The following is a 19936-nucleotide window of genomic DNA, read 5'->3' on the forward strand; positions in this document are numbered from 1 at the left end:
TGACAGCAGTTTTAAAGGAAAGCAACAAGCCAAGGAATGTCTGGAGTGGATTTCAGACACAGCAGACAAACTCCCTGTGTCTAAACTTGCAATATATCTGTCTATATCTCGTTCTGATCTTCATAAAGTACATCCCTTTGGTTTATCCTCACTCCGTCGCTTCCATTTCCACACTGATGACTGACCACACTCTACTCCTGCCATATCCTGCATTGTAGAGTTAATTCCTACCTTCTTTTCAGTGGGGTGTCATTTGTCAACTGGAATAAGGGCTTCAATTGTGAGACGAAAGCCTTTAATATTGATAGACAACTCCTGGATATCAACACCTCAGGTTTCCCTTGTGGCTGATCCTGTGGCCCAGGTAGCTAGGTGTCAGAGGTAACATTCCTCTTGAAGGATTCAATACCTTCCCTGGTGACCTTTCGTCTGTACTCATGACTTCCACTATTTATCTTTGTATACTGAGGAAGGTGAGATTTTTAAGCTTACAGGAGGGGCCAAGAGCCAATCTTATGCCGTTTCAGAGTTCAGAAAGTAGACTAAGCGTCAACTTATTAGTTTTAATTCCTGTTGTCCACAACATAGAAGACCCTCTGCTGGGGCTAGATGGCTTCCTGGACCCCAATTATACTCTTAGTGGTTTTATTATTTTCAAATATCGATTATAAAGCAGATATCAAAGATATATCCCTCTTTTCTCCGACCTCATATTCATCCACATTGCAAAATAATCTAACATGTTTAATACCTTCAGAACTGACTCTGTAATTCTCCACTCACGGGTTCTTTTATAATCATGAGTTTTATCATTTTCATGCATATATATTATGCATTCAAATATAATTTAGTTTTGCTTGCCTTTGAATTTTATATGAATTGAATAGTATGATTTTCTTTGTGGGGACGGCTTACTTCTCTTCATATTCTGTTAGTGACATCACCAAAATTAATATACAGGTAAAATGAGTGACTGCTCCACTGTCTAGCAAGCCATCACATCTCTTCACTACATAGCAAGAGTATTCTACTACTGGTCGATGTTTGCTTCTCCATACTCACCCTGACCCACCAGACTGCCCCTGTTTCTTCACATGAATTCAGTTCTTCACAAATATTCACCATTATTCTTCACAATTCTTGCTGACTCTGAAGGACTAATGTATATACTCTTTACCAATGAGATGTTTCAAATGCTTAAGGATGGAAATTTAAACTCAATACTACCCAGTATAATAGTAAGTATAGTTCCTATGATGGTTTATACATACTTAGCCCAGGAAGTGGCACTATTAGAAGGTATGGCCCTGCTGGAGTAGGTTTCTCACTGTGGGTGGGAGCTTAAGACACTCACCATAGCTACCTGGAAGTCAGTTTTCCACTAGAAGCCTTCAGATAAAGATGTAGAACTCTCAGCTCTGCCTGCATCATCTCTGCCTGGATGCTGCCATGCTCCCACCTTGATGATAAATGGACTGAACCTCTGAACCTATAAGTTAGCCCCAATTAAATGTTGTCCTTTATAAGACTTGCCTTGGTTATGGTGTCTGTTCACATCAATAAAACCATAACTAAGACAGTTCCCAAATATTTTCATGGACCACTAATGTTGAACCCAAGATTGTTTTCAATTAGCCTTGCTAATCTATGGTTGGCAATAACAGTAATAACACCTGATAATCCATACTTCCTGTTGGGCACGGCTTTAGAGAGTCTAGAAATATGAATGCATTTACTCTCATAGCAGGAACATGAAATAGATAACTCTATATTTATCTTAATTTCACAGATCAGGCAACTAAGTAGAATAAAGAAACTTAAATATAGTCAACCTCATGATTCAAAATGGCATCTGGCTATCATTTCTGGTGACATCACTTTAAAGTCATTTGTAAACTGTAAAGTGTAGAAGTGACCCAAGCAAAGCTCCCCTGGGAATCATCGAGGGAGGAACTTTGAAGTTACTAAGAAAAGATGACACAGTTCTTAGCTGACATGCATGAGATCCTAAGTTTAATACCTGGCAGTTCTATGAGTTAACAAGTGAGCAGAGTTGTTTCCCACTATAAACAAGGTGGGAAACTGTTCCCTCAATCCTTTAAAACTGTGCTGGGTTAACCCCTTAGGTACTGCATCCCACCCTCAACCTGGTTACTACCCTCCTCTCCTCTATTTTCTTTTTCCACAATACATTCTGTGTCCTGAAATCAACTGTATTTTTTTCAATGTGATTTCTCGTATTTATTAAAAAGGATTCGTGGTGAATTCACTTTATAATATATATTAATAGTTCATTAGGTTTTTTGTAATGAGTAATATTCCATTGTGTGGTTACTCTGGTTTATTTATCCCAGTTGTAGCTCATTTAGATCATTTTCAGTTGTTCATTACTAGGAGTAAATTTATGGCATAGCCTCATGCAGAATTTTTAGGGGATCCTTCATTTTTTTTTCATTATATTCTTATTGGTTATTTGGGAATTCCACATCACAAAACCCAAACATGCTATACTCCCAGTCCTCCCAGGTCCACCCTCCCACCCTTGTGGTCTGCCCACTTCCACAAAAATAAAGAAAAAAAAAAAACAAGAAAAAACAAAACAAGTCCAATTTGTGTTGCCCATATACTCACTGGAACATCTTCAAACTTCTAGTGGCCAGCCCCTTAAAGATGACTCTCCTAACCCTGTAGGCCTAAACTTTTTACAACCTACTTTTAATAACCTCTCCTGTAGCCCACCACCTAACAGAAGTAGTGGGAGATCGGAGTTATTAGGGTATGGGGGAAGTGGAGCTGTTCAGCAATAGTTCCCTGGGGGCGAGTTTGATCTTACTGGGCAGCAGTTCAGTGCTGTGGCAAACACCAAATACAATTCAGCAGCTGCAGCGCAGTCCTCTTAGCAGACAGACCCTAGCCAGGAACCTGTAGCTACGGTTGAGTCCTTTCGGCAGGCAAACACCAGGCAGCTGTAGTTTCATCCTGAAGAAACCACCAGGCTCGCCAACTGGCCTGAGGCAAGGTCGCAGAAGCAGCAAGCTGTCGCAGACACCTCACAAGCAGTTCTTGGGTGAGTTTCTCTCTATGACAGTGTTATTACAAGTTGAGGTCAATAACGCTATGTAAGGCAAATCAATAAATGCATGTTGTTAGCAAAGAACAGTGAATTGGAGCAAACGAAACCAAGGCTCAGTGCTCATCTCCCACTGTCTGAAGGGTCATATTTATACTCCTTCATCAAGGGTCCTTTCGCGTGTCTGGTATAACCAAAAATCCTTTCACCTGTGCCTGCTTCAGGAAAGCAGTCTTTCACATGTTTGCTTTAGCAAGACGTCTTTCACCTGTGTGCCCCAGCAAACCATCATTTGACATAACTAACTTTCCAAAGAGCTAGAAGATTCCACTTCATACCCCTACCAGAAGCCATCACTACATTTTAGCATCCTTATCACAAATTTTAAGAGTTCTCTTTGGTGGCTTTCTGTCTAAGCTGTTACTTTGTTAGAGGGTGGGGTGGAAATAGTCACAGAGGCCTTCTATGTTGGTCCTCCTCAACTACGAGTTTGTGTCATTGATACCGTCATAAAAGTAGCTTCCTCACCCTTTACAGTCAGCGGGAGCATAGATCATGGTCCTCCACATGATTTCTGGAGACAGCACAGACCATGGACATCTACATGGTCTCCAGCATCACCACATGCCATGGACCTCAGGTGGCAGTACAGACCATGGACATCAACACAGCCCTCTGCATCAGTAGGATTATGGATCCAGACATGACCCTCATGGCAGCACAGACCAGGACATCAACTTGGCTTCAGGTGGCAGCACAGGCTACTGACATCAATATGGGCCCCTGGCAGAAGCATGACCCTTGGACATCAACATGGCTTCAGGCTGCAGCACAGACTATGGACATCTGGACATGGGCATAGTCTGTGGTAGCCTAGGTAATGGATACCAACACAGACCCTGGTTGCAGTAGGAACATGGACCCTGACATGGTCCTCAGCTGCAGCATGGACTGAGACATCACCATAGCTTCAGATGGGAGCCCATGCCACCCACATCAGTATGGCCTCAGTGAAGGAACCCAAACATTAACAGGGCCTCAGGCAGTGACCCAGACCAAGAACATCTGCATGACCTTTCATGGTACTTCAGGCCAGGGCCATCAATATGGTTTCTGGCTGCTGTAGGACCATGGGCATCCACATGAAACTCTGCCTTCAACACAGCCAGCAGCAGTGAACCACCCGTGGATATCAAAGTGGCCTTTGGGGCAGCCTGGACTATAGAGGTCCTTTGAAGAGACCAAACCTGAAAAAGATCAGTTCTGCATCTTGGACATCCTGCTATTGTTCCGAACCTGGGCAAACATGGCAGCATGTTCAGTGGTGAGTCAGAGTGCAAGCTCTAGGCTTCTGCACACTACAAATGACATTACAAAAAGCAGTTGAGTTTTCTTGGATGTTTCTTTATCCATCTTCTGAGAGTCATGTGATTTTTTTCTCCATCCTATTGTGAATCATATCAATTATTTCGCCAACATATTTCTAGAATAAACCATATGTGATTATAATATACTTTCCAATTTGGTTTTCATCTTGTGATATAGCCCAGGCTAGCCTCAGATGGGATCCTCCTCTCCTAGCCTACTAAGTCTTGCAATTACAGTTGTGCAGTGCCACACCTGTCTTGTCTCATATCTGTACTTGCTTTAGTAATACATAGTTGAGAATTTTTATAATCATGTTTGAGGTATATGGTCAGTATGGTTTTTCCTTATAAATCGTTGTTTTGTCTTGCTATTTGAATGACTCTGGCAGCATCAGAAGTGTTTTGGAAATACATATTCTACTTAGACTACCTGGAGTGGTTTTTTTGTAGAATTCATGTTAATTTTTCCTTTATTTTGTAATTTTTTAGTAGAACTATAGTCTTATTTGTTCATAGGTTTTTAACATATAAATGTAATTTCCTTAATGTATATAAAATGATTCATGTTAATATCATCTTCAGTTTTCTAAATGAGTTTTTGTAGCTTTAAAGAATTGGTGGATTTAGTCTCAGTCATAATGTATGTTTAAATGTGGTGATTGGAGATGCTGAATAGATGGCTTAGTGGTTGAGAGGCCGTGCCCCTCTTCTAAGGACCTCACATTCTGTTCTCAGCGCCCATGTCCAGCAGCTCACACACACGTTTCGTCAGTTCCATGGAGTGAAATCCCCTCTTCTAGCCTCCAAGGGCACCTACACCCACACACATTTCCACCCGAACTGTAAGTGCAACCACACAAATAAATAATAAAATGTCTTTTAAAGAAGAGATTGGTTGCATTTTTAGTCCTCAGGGTAACAGAAACATCTCTATTTCATTCAGAAATACTTAGTTTTATATTCTCTCTCTCTCGCTCTCTCTCTCTCTCTCTCTCTCTCTCTCTCTCTCTCTTTTTTTCTCTCTCTCCTGCCCTCCCTCCCTCCCTCTCCCTCCCTCAGAGCATTTGAAAATTGGGTGCATTTCAAAAAAGGTCTTTAGATAGACCCTTGGCGGTTCTAACAGAGAAGCAGAGCTAACTTGTGTACCCTTGACCAAAAAATGTTTCTTTTTACTGAAGACACTTCTTTTTTCTCTTTTTTCTTCAGCTAAACACACTGCTTCCAGAAGATAAAGCATGGAGAGCTAAGGGAGAAAATGAGCATCTGCCTAGCCAAGCAGATAAGTCTGGTCAACACTGGGGCCCAATGGGATGACAGATTTTACTGACAGATCACATTTATATAGCTTTTTCAGAAGATACAACTTATAGCACACAAAATACCCAGTATCAGTTGAAGGTCGTAACTTTGAAATAAGATTTAGGTTTGAATAAGTCTCTTGTTTGTTTAACTCAAACACATTTCTTCATCTATAGTATTATGTTTCTGTGTTGCCAACATTATTTTACTCAAACTTTAGCTGTTTGAGAAACTCAATAGCTATTTCAAATGAGTAAACAGTGGATTTTTCACATTGTCCAAACACATCTTTATAAATCGCTACTTACATTTGAAATAGCTAACAATCACCTCTCAGTCACACACTAAATAGCTTATTAATTATTTAATTGAATAAAATTATTGTAGGTTATAAAGCTATGGGAATTACCAGATATCAACATTTTTCCAGATGTACTTTAATATTGTTGATGGATTAATATACTCATAGTGTCTTGAGAATAACAAAATGGGGCCCAATAAATGATTAAATTATCCACAGTATTAAAATTCATTTGCCCATTGACCTAAGTGAGCTAAATGCCAAGATAAATGAACTGGAAAATGCCCAATGTTCATCTGCTTTACAGAGGTTCCAAGATTTATGACAAAGTTATTTCTGTAAGTCTAGAACTAATTTCAGCTCTTTCTGTAATATTGAATGCTAAGTCATCACTGTACTGGATTCTAAAAGAAAAATTTGTATTTTAAGTTATGTCTGTAGTTATCCAATTCTGATTTAGTAAATACAATGGGATATAAAATGTTCAGATACGTTTGTTTGTTTGTTTGTTTGTTTGATTTTTCGAGACAGGGTTTCTCTGTGTAGCCCTGGCTGTCCTGGAACTCACTTTGTAGACCAGGCTGGCCACGAACTCAGAAATCTGCCTGCCTCTGCCTCCCAAGTGCTGGGATTAAAGGCTTGCGCCACCACCGCCCGGCTTCAGATACATTTCTTAAAACTACATTTTGCTTCAATGTTTTTCACAAACAAAACACAAACTCATCTAAAGTTAGATCTGTTGTCTTATTCTTTAATTGCCTTTTAAGCAACCATATGGTGCCCTTTAAGAACTTTTTTCCTATAAGCATAACAGAGTTTTATTAATAGTGTCAGGGATTGGTGCTTGCCCATGGGATGGGTCTCTATTTATTGGTAGGCTAGCCCTTCAATCTCTGCTCCATCTTTGTACCTGCATTTCTTTTAGTCAGGACAAATTTTGGGTCAAAAGTTTTATGGGTGAATTGGTGTCCTTATCCCTCCAAGGGGGGTCGGGGGGGAGGAGGAAGGGTTGACCTGCCTGGCTACAGGAGGTGTCCTCTTCAGATTCCATGTTCCCACTGTTAGGCATCTCAGTTAAGATCACCTGCATTGACTCCTGGAAGCCTCTCCCATCTCAGGTCTCTGGGACTTCCTAGAGATTCTTCCCAATCCTCCCACCCCCACCTGCAAGCCCAGGGAGCTACAGCTTTCCATTCATTCTCCTGGCCCTGTGGATCTTTTTTGTGTCTTTCCTCACAATTGACCCAACTATTACCCCTCCCTTTCCCCTTTCCACTCAGGTGTCTCTCTCCCTCTGACCCCCATGACTATTTTGTTCCCTCTTTTAAGTTGGATTCAGATATCCTCACTTGGGTATTTCTTCTTCTTTAGCTTCTTTGTGTCTGTGGTGTGTATCATGGGTATTCTGTATTTTATGGCTAATATCCACTTATCAGTGAGTACATACCATGCATGGCTTCTTAGGTCTGAGTTACCTAACTCAGTATATTTTGTAGTTCCATCTGTTTGCCTGCAAAATTCATGATGTCCTTGTTTTTTATAAGCTGAATAGTATTTCATTGTGTAAATGAACCATATTTTCTGTATTTATTCTTCAGTTGAGAGACATCTGGGTTGTTTCCAGTTTCTGGTTGTTATAAATAATGCTGCTATGAACATAGTGGAGCATGTGTCCTTGTGGTATGGTGGAGTATCTTCTGGGTATATTCCCAGGGGCAGTATAGTTGGGTCTTGAGATAGAACTATTTCCAACTTTCTGAGGAATGCTGGGCGTGTTTGCAATCCCACTAGTAATGGAGGAGTGTTCCCCTTGCTCTACATCCTTGCCAGTATGTGCTGTTGCTTTAGTTTCTGATCTTAGCCATTCTGATTGGTGTAAGGTGGATCTTAGAATTATTTTGATTTGTATTTCCTGGATGACTAAGAATGTTGAACATTTCTTTAAGTGCTTCTTGGCCATTCAAGATTCCTCTGTTGAGAATTCTGTTTAGTGCTATACCCCTAAAATAGAGTTATTTGATTTTTTGGAGACTAATACCTTGAGTCCTTTATAGTTTTGGATATTAGTCCTCTGTTGGATGTAGGGTTACTGGAGATCTTTTCCCAGTCTCTAGGTTGCTGATTTGTCCTCTTGATAGTGTGTACTTTGCCTTACAGATGTTTGTCAGTTTCATGATGTTCCATTTATCAATTGTTGAACTTAGAGCCTGAACCATATGCTTATAGACAGTAGCCTAGCATAACTGTCCTCTGGGAGGCTCTACCCTAGCAGCTGACTGAAATAGATGCAGATACCCACAGCCAAACTTTAGATGGAGGTTGGGGACCCTTATGGAAGAATTGGGGGAAGGACTGAAGGCCCTAAAGGAGACAGTAATCCTACAGGCAGACTGACAGTGTCAACTAACCTGGACTCCTGGGATCTCTCAGAGACTGAGTTACCAGCCAAAGAGTATATAACAGGCTGGAGGGAAGTCCCTGGCACATATGTACTAGAGGCCCGCCTTTCGTCTCGGAAAAAAACTTAGGAGTTTGACCTTTAAAACAGTGTTGATTCTGACAGACCACAGGACTTTTGGAGTTGGGTTAAATAAAATTTTTAGTATGTTACAACCATGAAGCAATGGGGGTCAGAGAGTGGAAGGGAGAGAATATAGTGAGACAGCTAAATTAAGGGTGGCTTGTGGGATATAGTATGGGAAATTGATATACTAGTAGCTTCCTAAAATATATACAGATGTGAAGGCAATCTTATGGATGGGCCTGGTGCTTTTTATATTTTCATGCTAATTCTGCTCTACTGGGAGGGGCTGGGGACAAGGAGTGAGTCACATACTTAGGTGACTTTTTGTGAGCCTATTCATTAAATGAATAAAGGAGCCAATCACTGGGTGGGTAGGAGGGACTTTTGGATTGGATAGGGAAAGAGGAAGAGGAGAGAGAGGGGGTCTTTTTGGACAGGACAGTGATAGGGTAAGATGTAGCTACTGGTGTCGCCTTGTTGGGGGCCGACTTTTAGCAGAAAGCGGCTATCAGCTTTGCAGCCATCTTGAGCCATATACCCTGACATGTGACTTGGATTACAATAGCCTACAACAGCTGAGCACACTCCGATAACCTTGGTTTAGATACCTTGAGATTAAAGGTGCGTGAGATTAAAGGTGCGTGAGATTAAAGGTGTGTGAGATTAAAGGTGTGTGACTTAAGAGTATGACTTAGAAGTATAGAGATCAGAGTTAGAGACAAGACCTAAGGGCATGATTAAAGGTGTAACTCAGAGGCGTGGCTTAGAAGTAAGACATAAAAGGCAGAGACAGATCAGAATCAGACTGAGATCAGATGAATCAGACACATCAGACATTAGGTAGAGTCTGCACTCACCCTCGCTCTTGCTGAACCCCGACCCGCAGACCGGAGTGGCAGCTTGGGCCAGGATACAATGGTCACCCAAACGTGGGTTGGCCTGGGCCTCAACATTTTGCCTGGGCTGCGACGTTTTTTGGCGCCTAACGTGGGGCTAGTGTGGACCCCAACATTATTTTGGCGCCCGAACAGGGACTAGTGTGGACCCCAATGTCTCCTGGCTTATATGGTGAATTCACCAGGCATCACCATTGGAGGATCTAGATGTATACAGCCTACAAGCTCAGCATTCTAGTTGTTATGCCCAGAGTCACCATTGTTTCTGAACTAAGCTTGTGTGGTGCTTTTCTTCACGTGGCTGCTCAACTGGGTTTGCCTGATGAGCAACACAAAGGCTGTGGGGGTTTTGAAGCATGGGACTGGTGTGGTAGCAACTCACCAGTGGGAATTTAGCACGTTGGGTGGAGAGATATTGGAGCTCTGAGTCAGAGTCTCCATGAGATAAAAACAGGTTGGCCATTGCTCCCTAGTACATAGCCAGCCAGCCCACTGGGGCAGAGAGTAGCAGGGAATAGCACGGGAACTTACTACTCTTTTTAAATACTTCCTGCAATCCAATCTAACTGAAACCACCAAATAATGGGGGAGACAGAGTCCCAACTGTATTCTGTATTCTATGAAGAAATGTACACACATACCTTTGGATCAACAATGGTGCCCTGCCTGCAAGATAGGCTAATGCAATAGTGGCACAAAGTTTGTGAGAGTAACCAATCAATATCTGCTTGAGTGACCAAGAACGTTAAGGTAGCCCAGGGACCTAGGGTAAGACTAAATACCACTGTTCTGCTAAAGGGACATAGCGACAACATGACGGACACTGTTATACTCATAGGTTAGTGCCCTGCTCAGGCTTTATCAGAGAAGCTTCCCCCAGTGCGATGGGAACAAATCCAGAAACCCACAGCTGGACATTATGCAGAGTGAGAGATCTTGGTATACTCAGCACTAACTGGAATGTCTCCGCCAAATCCCTCCTCTCAACGCTTAGGGAAGCCTATGGAATAAGTACAGAGTACGTTGAGAGGAGAGAGGACATATACAAAGAAAACAAGGCCCTCTAAATAACATTACCAAAGCTCAAATGAACTAACAGAGACTGACCATCATCCACAGGGCCTGCCTTTCCCCAGGCTCTTTCCCTTCTGTTTTGTCCAATTTCAATGTGTTAGTTTTTGTGGTATCCTACTTTCTTTTATTATTATGCTTTAGGAGCTTGTTTGCTTCTAAATGTAAGAGAGAAAGTGAACTCAGATGAGAGGGAAGGTATCGAGGTACTGGAAAGAGTAGAGGAAGGGGAGACTGTATCAGGTTTTTCTTTTTTAATGTATGAGTTCGTGAAACTTTTCAATAAGAGAAAATAGAGGTTATTTATCTGAATTCCGAGTCCCTATTACTCACCCCTAACAGTCACCAACTATCGAGAGCAATCTTCAAACAAAAGCAACCAATAAATGATGAATGTTTTTAGGTGATAATCAAAACCTAGTACAGAGAAAGACCTTCTGGGTGAAATCATGTTTTGGTACCATCAGTATCTCTGATGGAAGAACATATGCCAAAACATACAGCCTGTGTTTTCTGTCTATTCTTGTGTAAGAACTCAGAATAACAATCCTAATAATTATTATTAAACTCAAAAGCAAGCTAATATGGCTGCTCTTGTAGAGCTGTTACCTACTGAGCTGTTTGGTATTTTGCTTGAAATTTTTCTTATAAAATTTAAAGTTTAAAGATTATAAGCCCTACCAATTTAAATATATAATGCAGGGAAAACATTACCTACTGTTCTATACCTTTATGCCTTTGCCAGTTTTACTTTGAAGAAATTCTATAATTAAATATGAATAATTTTAACAAGTATCTTACATTGTTTTATAAATGTTTAAGATTAAATGCTTCTGAACAAAGTTTTCTCACTCCTAAAACACAGAAGCATACAAATATTAAAATAATATACACATTAGCTCTATTTTTCTACGATTAAGTCATTATCACAGAATGTGTTTCAAACAGCAATACCCTCAGTCTCCCAGTACATCTTGCATTACCATCACATGTTGTATTGGCATTCCTATGCTGGTGTACTGTTCTTAGGATAATTTAGCTGAGCACAAAAATACTGTTTTTCCTTAATGTCTGTTCAAATATTCATTGATAGAAGAGTGATTGTATCAGTTATTGATTTAACATCTTCCCTCAACTGCTCTAGACAGGGACAATGTATTTACTTTTTGGGGTCTATCTTGAGAAATCATATTGAATCTAAAATTTCATTGCACTCTTGTCAGTAAAAAAAAACGTAGTAGAGACTTTAATTTCCACCTACTGTTCAACTGTTTCCTCCAGAAGTTCCTTAACTCATTAGTGGTCCCACAAGAGCCAATGACCAGTATGTAAGTCCAAAGGAAACAGCCAATAAGCATCACAAGGTTATTTAAAGTTGAGCTTAAGTAATACAAATAATTACAGGTAAATGTCAAGTAAGTGAAAATAAACATTGAACATTATTGATATGAATTAGTGAAATCGGTGAGACCTACAAATTACCAAAGAATCAGGCACAAACCCCAGAGTAAGAAAATTGTTGGACATGAACATTTTCTGATGTCATCCCCAAAAGCAAGAGGCATTTGGTTATACAGAACTACGGAGAGATTTCTCATTCAACAAAACTATTTACCTTCTCCCTTTATTTCTCTAGGATGTGTTAATTGGCTCACTAGCAGAATGGATTTGCAGAACGGACTTGCTTTCCTTATGTACAAATGGTAACAAGTTCCAATACTGAAGCTGGTGGGATGGCCCAGTGAGTCAAAGGCACTTAAGCACCAAGTATGATAACCTGAGTTTGATCCCTGGGACTGTATGCAGCAGTAAGGACAGAATCCACTCCTGCAAGTTGTCCTATGACTACTCTTGTACACCTACACACCTACACACCTACACACACACACACACACACACACAATGTAAATTAGTAACTCCAATACTACCATGCATGGTTACTCATCTGTGATCCAACACTGTGGTGGCTGAGACAAAACAATGACCAAGAGTTCAAGATTAGCCTACAAAGTTCAAGATACATACAAAGTTCCTACACAAAGTTCCAGGATAGCATGTGTTTTAAGAGGAAAAAGAAATGTCCCAGTTTTGAGGTCCATCAGAGAAATATATTACTCTAATTAGCAGGGCATGAATGCCCTTGCCATCCCAGTTACTAGGGAAGCTGTGGCCAAAAGACTAAAAGTTTATGACCAACCTGAGGCACATGGACATCCTAACATGCATCAGGCCCTGGTTTCAATCCAGAGCATCTTAACGCCTCCCCCAGTCTAACCCCCCCCAACACACACACACACACCATGCATCCATGCATGCATGCATCAATTCGGACAGCAGCACAAACGATAGCAATGTGTTGACCTCTGAATATACAGATAATGACTGGCCATTAAATGGTTTGTCCTTCATGCTTTCTTGTTTTTTAAAAAGTAGTGATTTAAAGCCAATCTACTTGGAATCTTTTCAAGTCTCCTTGGTCTCGCACAACAAGCACATAGGAACAGTTAGTAAAGATTCAACGTGCAAGCCTGTGGTGGGAGAGAAAAAAGATCAAATGGCTTATGCAGAGATGCATCAACAGCCCTGACCTAAGGCAACTAAACAAAGACACTGTTAAGGAGGTGCTTCTTTTCTGTGGAACACTTGCCATTAAAGAAAACTGAGAAACTCAATGCTTCAATAGACAAAGCCAGAGAGTGGCACTTTTACGTCAGACCGCTTTAATGTTCTCAATAACACCTGTTTCTGGTAAACAAGTAAACACCTATCAAGAATTATAGTTCCTTTACCAAAGGGGCAATGTATATATAAGTAATACTTAAGAATGTCACTAAAATACTGCACCTCAGTATTTTACTCCTGCAGAACTTCCACTGTAAATCCTGATAAAATGAGAAAGGTTTTGTGTGTGTGATCCTATTACATTTTGCCCATTTGCCACACCTCTAGCTTTCAATCTCTTCCCACACTAATCCACATCATCTTAGAAATGAATTCTTGATCGACAGATGGACACACACACAGAGAGCGAGTGAGAGCGAGAGAAGGAGAGCACAACAATCCTCCACCCCCTACACTCTCCCAATCATTGCACCAGATTAAATGGAAGGCAGCACAAGAGTCAGATTTTAGAACCAAAATAGGAGATGTGTTACTATTCTTTTGTGCAGATTCTAAATTAAACAGTTTATTACAGAAAATGAAAAATAGGCACAACAGAACAGTGTTTGTGCTCCTCTTCCAGTAAGTTAGAACTTTTTTTCCAGAGGTTCCTTGATCTCAGAATTTAATGTGCATCAGTTTATGAATGGGAAACAAAAACAACTTAACAGCTGTTTAAGAACGATTAAACTCTCACTGGAGGCTTTAAACATTTCACTCTGACAGTCTGGCCCTGAACTTGGCTATTTTTCTTACTGCTCATCTTTACAGTTCAATTTTACTACTGACCTTTGAATGGCTCTTGTGTTAGTGGCACAGAAGCATGCAGGTTTACTTCCCAGTGGACTGCCTCTTGTATCAAACAGGGGAGATATCTAAAGATAGCAGTACTCTTTCCTGTTGTTTCCACATCTACCAGTTGGGAAACACAACAGTGATCCTGCTTACAGATCAGCAGGAGTCCAAGAAATACCAGATACATCCACATACCATCAATTTAGAAGCTAAGAGGTTGTCTATGTTATCAAGCTATTCCACTGACACTGGGAAGATAAAAGAATAAAAGTTTGAAGACCTTTCCACTCCTACTTTGACCATTACTAAGAGAAAGTATCAAAAAGATGTTTTAAAACTTTGCATAAACTACAATGTCATTAAACAAATCTCCGAGTAATAGCCTCCTGCCCTGACCCAGAAAAACAAAATAAAACCACCTAACAGCAATAATTCATAAGTCTAAATGATGCTTTTTGTTTGTTTATGGTATAGAAAGCAGGCTCTAATTATAGATTATATCTGTATTGTATTACAAGGTAGTCATAAGCACTCATTTAATCAAACATAAGCTTTTGTTCTACATGACAGTTGAACAGTTCTAACAGAACATAAGGATTCCAGGGCCTAAAAAATTATTACATGTTGGTTTTAGAGAAAGTTTGTACATTCTGCTCTTGCTAGTTCTCTACGCTTTTAAAGTGGGATATGCAATATAATTGTTAGGATCTCAATGACTGACTTTTAACAGTTGTCTGACAAATGGTAAAACAAACAGTCTTTCCTTTTTATACTATTAGCATGGGAAGATAAAGAAAAATTCCCAAGCTGTGGCAGCTCAACAACAAAGAAAAACACAACACAGACAAACATGCTAATGAAGTTCTATGTGAACGAGACGCAGTGGGGAAATCATACTTAGATAACACAGGCTTCTGTTAAATTTGTGTGTGTAAAACATTCTGGGAATTTATAAAATTCAACCTACACTCTACTTAGTCTCTGTAACTAGAAAGACTAATAAACATTTTAAAAATGCTTTACTTGTAATAGTACCAAACTGGAAACCCAAATCAGAATGCAATGTGGTAAACAAAAAAACAGGAATCCTATTTAGTAATAAAAGGAATACACTACTCACCCAGATATGACATTTTGTTCATCATGTTAAATTCAATATAGATCTATTTTTGTCTGAATACTTTTGTTCTATACAATTGCAGATATAAAACCTGTCAATGATAGGCTAATTCAAATTCAATTTTTGATAAAATTCTCAGAGATGAGGACCAGATTAGTGGTTGCCAGGTGTTACAACTACTGAGATTATATTATGTGCACACCTGACAGAGTGTAAGCTAATAATAGTTCTATACCTCAACCACGAGTTACACAAATCTACACATATTCAAAAAGAATCATTTACATATATTGTGCCAATGTCAAAACACTGGTTTGTACGGTTCTACTGTACCAAGGATTTACATATAGACCTCTTTGTATTATTTAACAATTTCCTAGAAGTAAATAATTGTTTAAAAATAGTTAATAAAACACACTTGTAAACAAGGAAATTCAAGCAAGATAAAAAAAAATGAAATCATAGCCAATTTTATTCAAATTCTCCAAAATTTGTAGCAAACATGTTAATTGCTTCTAAAAATGTATGTCATCCTTTATACACATTGGTTATTGTGTCTTCCACTGATCCCTCTTTCTTCTTTTCTTTATAATCCTTTAATAAAAGCCAGAATCTTGGGTTGCCCAGTTGGGAGCCTAAAACATATGCAGAGAGAAATCAAGATAAAATGAAATCTGAACACTTAACAGAAAAGGAAGTAGTACAAGCATCTTAATATTGATGGCTTTTGGAGAGTGATAAAGCATAACAATAATCAATAAGCATGGGAAAGAAACTCACAAATTTATTCTGAATATATTGAAAACAAGCAAAGAAGAAAAAAACTATCACATGAAATATTTTCAAGGTAAATTGTAATTCCACCTTATTTTAAAAACCTTAATTCAATGGAGTCCTTCAATACTTCAGTTACTAACTACTTTCTATCATCAGTTATATGAAATCAGTGTCTAAGGAGAATTAAAGGCTTGGAATTCTGAAGTTACAAGGTCACTCAAACTGGGTAGTGGTGGCACACACCTTTAATCCCAGCACTTGGGAGGCAGAGGCAGGAGGATTTCTGAGTTCAAGGCCAGTCTGGTCTACAGAGTGAGTTCCAGGACAGCCAGGACTATACAGAGAAACCCTGTCTCGAAAAACAAACAAAACAACCAACCCCCACCCAAGGTCACTCAAGTTCTTTGAATAACAAAACTAAGGGACCTCTACTAAAATGACAGTTAACTATGAACATCAGAAAAAAGATAAAATTAAAATTGAAGCCTGATCAGCAGGAAAACCAGTACTTTTTATAGAACTAACTCCTTAGATGTAGAAAGAGTACATTTCAAGCATATGTTAAGTTATCATCTATCATAATCAAAATTCTGTGTTGAGAGCCCTGAGGAAGTGAGTTAATAAAGTCACAAGAGTAAAAGAAATAAACCCAGTTATAATTAGGAATGTATTTTTTTTGTTTCCTTGACTAATGAGTGTAATACATCTAAAACAAACAGTTACAATTTAGTAATTTTTGAGCACTATGTTTGTAAGCTTAAACAGAAATATAAAATTAAAGTTAACCAACACTGATTGTGTTCCCAAAGTTTATGTAAAAGTAGTTACATTATTGCTAAATCTAAGACAGAACAGAAAATGTTTGGTTCTTACCTCTGATCTACTGTTCTGATTAAGTTTCTTTTCGATATTCATGGCCAACATTTGGCTTCTAAAAGAAAGACTTTTAGTCTTTTCAATCACTTGCTGGTAGGGTGAGACTGCATTGTTGCCCATTACCACATGACCCTGAAATGAAACAGAAATTATTTTAGTAAAGTTAGTGATTAGAGTGTTTCAGTAAATCATGAGCACAGCACAATACCACATAACTGTTGCACACCTATACACTGCATTGAGATGATAATATTTATCCACCAACATTCAAACAACTGTCATTCAAATATTTTTTGGTGGGGAATACAGTATCAGGAATAGGGCCTGACACAGAACAAGCAACTTGTTAGCTACAGTCAAGTCCTGGTTTTACTTTTCCAGTTTGAGACAGTATTTTGTTAATTTGCCCAGGATGGCCTTGAACATGTAATCCTCCTGCCTCAGAGCCCAAAGTAGGGGAGATGACAGGCCTGCACCACTAGGCTCAGTCTAACAAAGATTCATAGACAAGTACTGTGCTGTACATGCCCATAAACTCAGCACAAGAGGCAATTGGCTAGAATATTCTAGTACAGTGAATTCCAGGGTAGCCAGAGCCTCAAAGTGTGATTCTGTATCAAAAAACAAGGTTTATAGAATAATATTTCTAATTAAAAATTCTCCTGAATTATAAAAAGTCAGCAACTACTATAAAGCATGTGCCATACCTAATATAGTACTTACCAGTTTAGAATCAATCTTGGCATCCAACCTGGCATTTCTAATCAAATTTACAATCCATCTTTCAGCTTCTTCTGGAGTCATATTCAGTTTATCTGCTAACATACTAATAAGAGACATAAAAGCTTATTTTTTTGTACATAGCATGACACATACTTTGTACATACTTCAAATATTTCTGGATCATGTACTTTTACATACATGACCTTAACTATATATACTATTCCTGTTTATGCCTCTTTATATTACCTTCATAATACCAGCTGAACTATAAAGATCCTTGACAAAAAAATACCGTATTCTGCATTTATAAAACTTGTGGTTCTGAAAACATGATCTTGAATGCTCTAAAATAGCTCTCAAAGGAAGAAGAGATTTATGACACTAACAAAGCACTCCCACTATGAAGTGCAAATGCTTAAAGCTGTTATTTATGATTTGATAGAACTTTGGAGGACTGCTTGCAGTTATTATGAATGTAACCGACAATGCCAATGTAAGGGATGAAGAAACAATACTAGCTGACATCATGGAGACATGCTAAAATGCCCTTTGACAATGGATCTGCATCCTTTAATTTCCCAACTTACAATAAGGTTGTAAAGGGCTTATCCTTGAGCAGCTACTTGTCAGTCAACTGACAAAGAGTACATATGCACAAGATAAGAACACACTATACTTGAATGTATTAGTGTGTGCACACTATTATAAATGCTCTTTATCTGAACTATTATACACTGTTCATTCTTTAATATAATCACTGATTTAGTTTAGAGAATTTGAATATTTTCAATAAGACTCAAAGTCAGCTATGCTCATCAATAATATACCACACTCCTCAACAAAACAGTTTTTTTGGAATACTATAGACAGAAATTCTGGATCTAACAGTAGGCACACACACCTTTAAATGTACTTAAGTCATTAGCAGCTATACAAGCAATTATATAGTGATAAGACTTTCACCCAAATGTAACCAGTTCAATTAACCAAAAATACCTTTTAGGAAATAACATACTGTCTATCATACCCCTATTTGTTTAAAGAGAATATTTTGTGCAAAAATTTAAAATTTGTTAAGTCTGTCAATAAAACAGTCTATAACATGATTGAAAAACAGGCCTTGCATAAGTTTGATAAGTACTCTACATTTGTTCTTATCATGGTGATTTGAATATTCTTGGCCCAGGGAGTGACACTATTAGGAGGTATGGCCTTGTTGGAGTAAGTGTGTCATTGCAGAGGTGTACTTTAAGACCCTCATGCTAACTGCCTAGAAGCCAGTCTTCTCCTAGTGGCCTTCAGATGAAGATACAGAACTGTCAGCTCCTCCTGTATCATCCCTGTCTGGATGCTGCCATGTTCTTGCCTTGATGATAATGAATTGAAGCTCTGAACCTGTAAGCCAGCCCCAATTAAATGTCTTTATAAGGTCATGGTTTCTGTTCACAGCAGTAAGACCCTAAGTGCTCTATTCCTAACCTGTTTGGTACTTCTAAAACAATTAAATTGCCATTGCTTTGTCTTTAGTTCAGGGAAGGCCTGAATTTGCAATCTTCATATGCCAGAGCATATGCCAGAGACCTCCACCACTTCCCAGTTAGAAGACATTGCTTTCAAAATGGGGAAAATCCTGAAAATAATCGTTCCTATAACTTCGCAGTTAATCCCTCTATTTTTTACTAGGACATTTCCTTAAATGTAACTTTCACCTCCTTTGTACTAAGTAAACAAATACCTGAAGAAGCTGTTACTTAAGAAGCAAGTTTTTAAAAAATACTATCTCACTCAGCACAATTGAAACAATTTATTTAAAATTGGATTGTTGGCAGTCAATCTTCTCTATACCATTCTACTTACTTAATATTTTTGGAAGCAGAATTTTGCTATTCAGCTCTGGCTGGCCTCAAACTTGGAGTGAGCCTCCTGCCTCTGTCTAATCTCACCCCTAGTGCTGAGATTATAAGTCATCTGTCACTGTATCTGGCCATATTCTGCTGTTTAAAAGCAGAGAACCCAATTTTCAGACAATTATGTAATTGGCAGCATTAAAATTTTAAATTATAACGCAAACTGCTTAAGTTATGTAAATAACAGTTTAAAACCAAGGCAATTTGAGTCTTCTGTGTTCTATCTAAATGGAAGTACTTCAGTTGCTTTTTAAACCACAGCTTCTCACCAAAAATCCCTTACCAACCTCTTCTCATCCTGAAAGCCACTATTCAACTGCCACACTAAACGTTCTTCCAACACTCCCATCCATCTCTAGGTCTCTGCACAGGCTGTCCGACTACATGCCCTCTTCCTCACGTACTGTCCTCTCTTACATGGTTCTCAAATAGAAAGGGACCCTGATCCATCTTCCAGTGATGAAGTGTTCTTATAACTAACCTCTCTTAGTCACTTTGCTGACTACATGCCTCCAAGGCAGATTGTACCCAATAAACCAAGTAATATGC

General features: G+C 39.0%; 1 protein-coding gene across 2 annotated transcripts in view; it reads right to left on the minus strand.

Moving 5' to 3' along the window:
* Positions 1-15558: 15558 nt before the first annotated feature.
* Eif3e (eukaryotic translation initiation factor 3 subunit E) overlaps positions 15559-19936 on the minus strand; it is a 32186-nt gene continuing 27808 nt past the window's right edge. For both annotated transcript variants that reach the window (XM_034516998.2, XM_076911325.1), the window contains exons 11-13: positions 17481-17583; positions 16755-16889; positions 15559-15739 (exon numbers count right to left, since the gene is read on the minus strand). In XM_034516998.2, coding sequence (XP_034372889.1) covers positions 15701-15739; positions 16755-16889; positions 17481-17583 — 277 coding nt within the window. In that variant the 3' untranslated portion in view covers positions 15559-15700. The remainder of the gene's footprint in view (positions 15740-16754; positions 16890-17480; positions 17584-19936) is intronic.

The sequence above is a fragment of the Arvicanthis niloticus genome, chromosome 13 (assembly GCF_011762505.2).
Source record: "Arvicanthis niloticus isolate mArvNil1 chromosome 13, mArvNil1.pat.X, whole genome shotgun sequence".
In the NCBI taxonomy this organism is placed as follows: Eukaryota; Metazoa; Chordata; class Mammalia; order Rodentia; family Muridae; genus Arvicanthis; species Arvicanthis niloticus.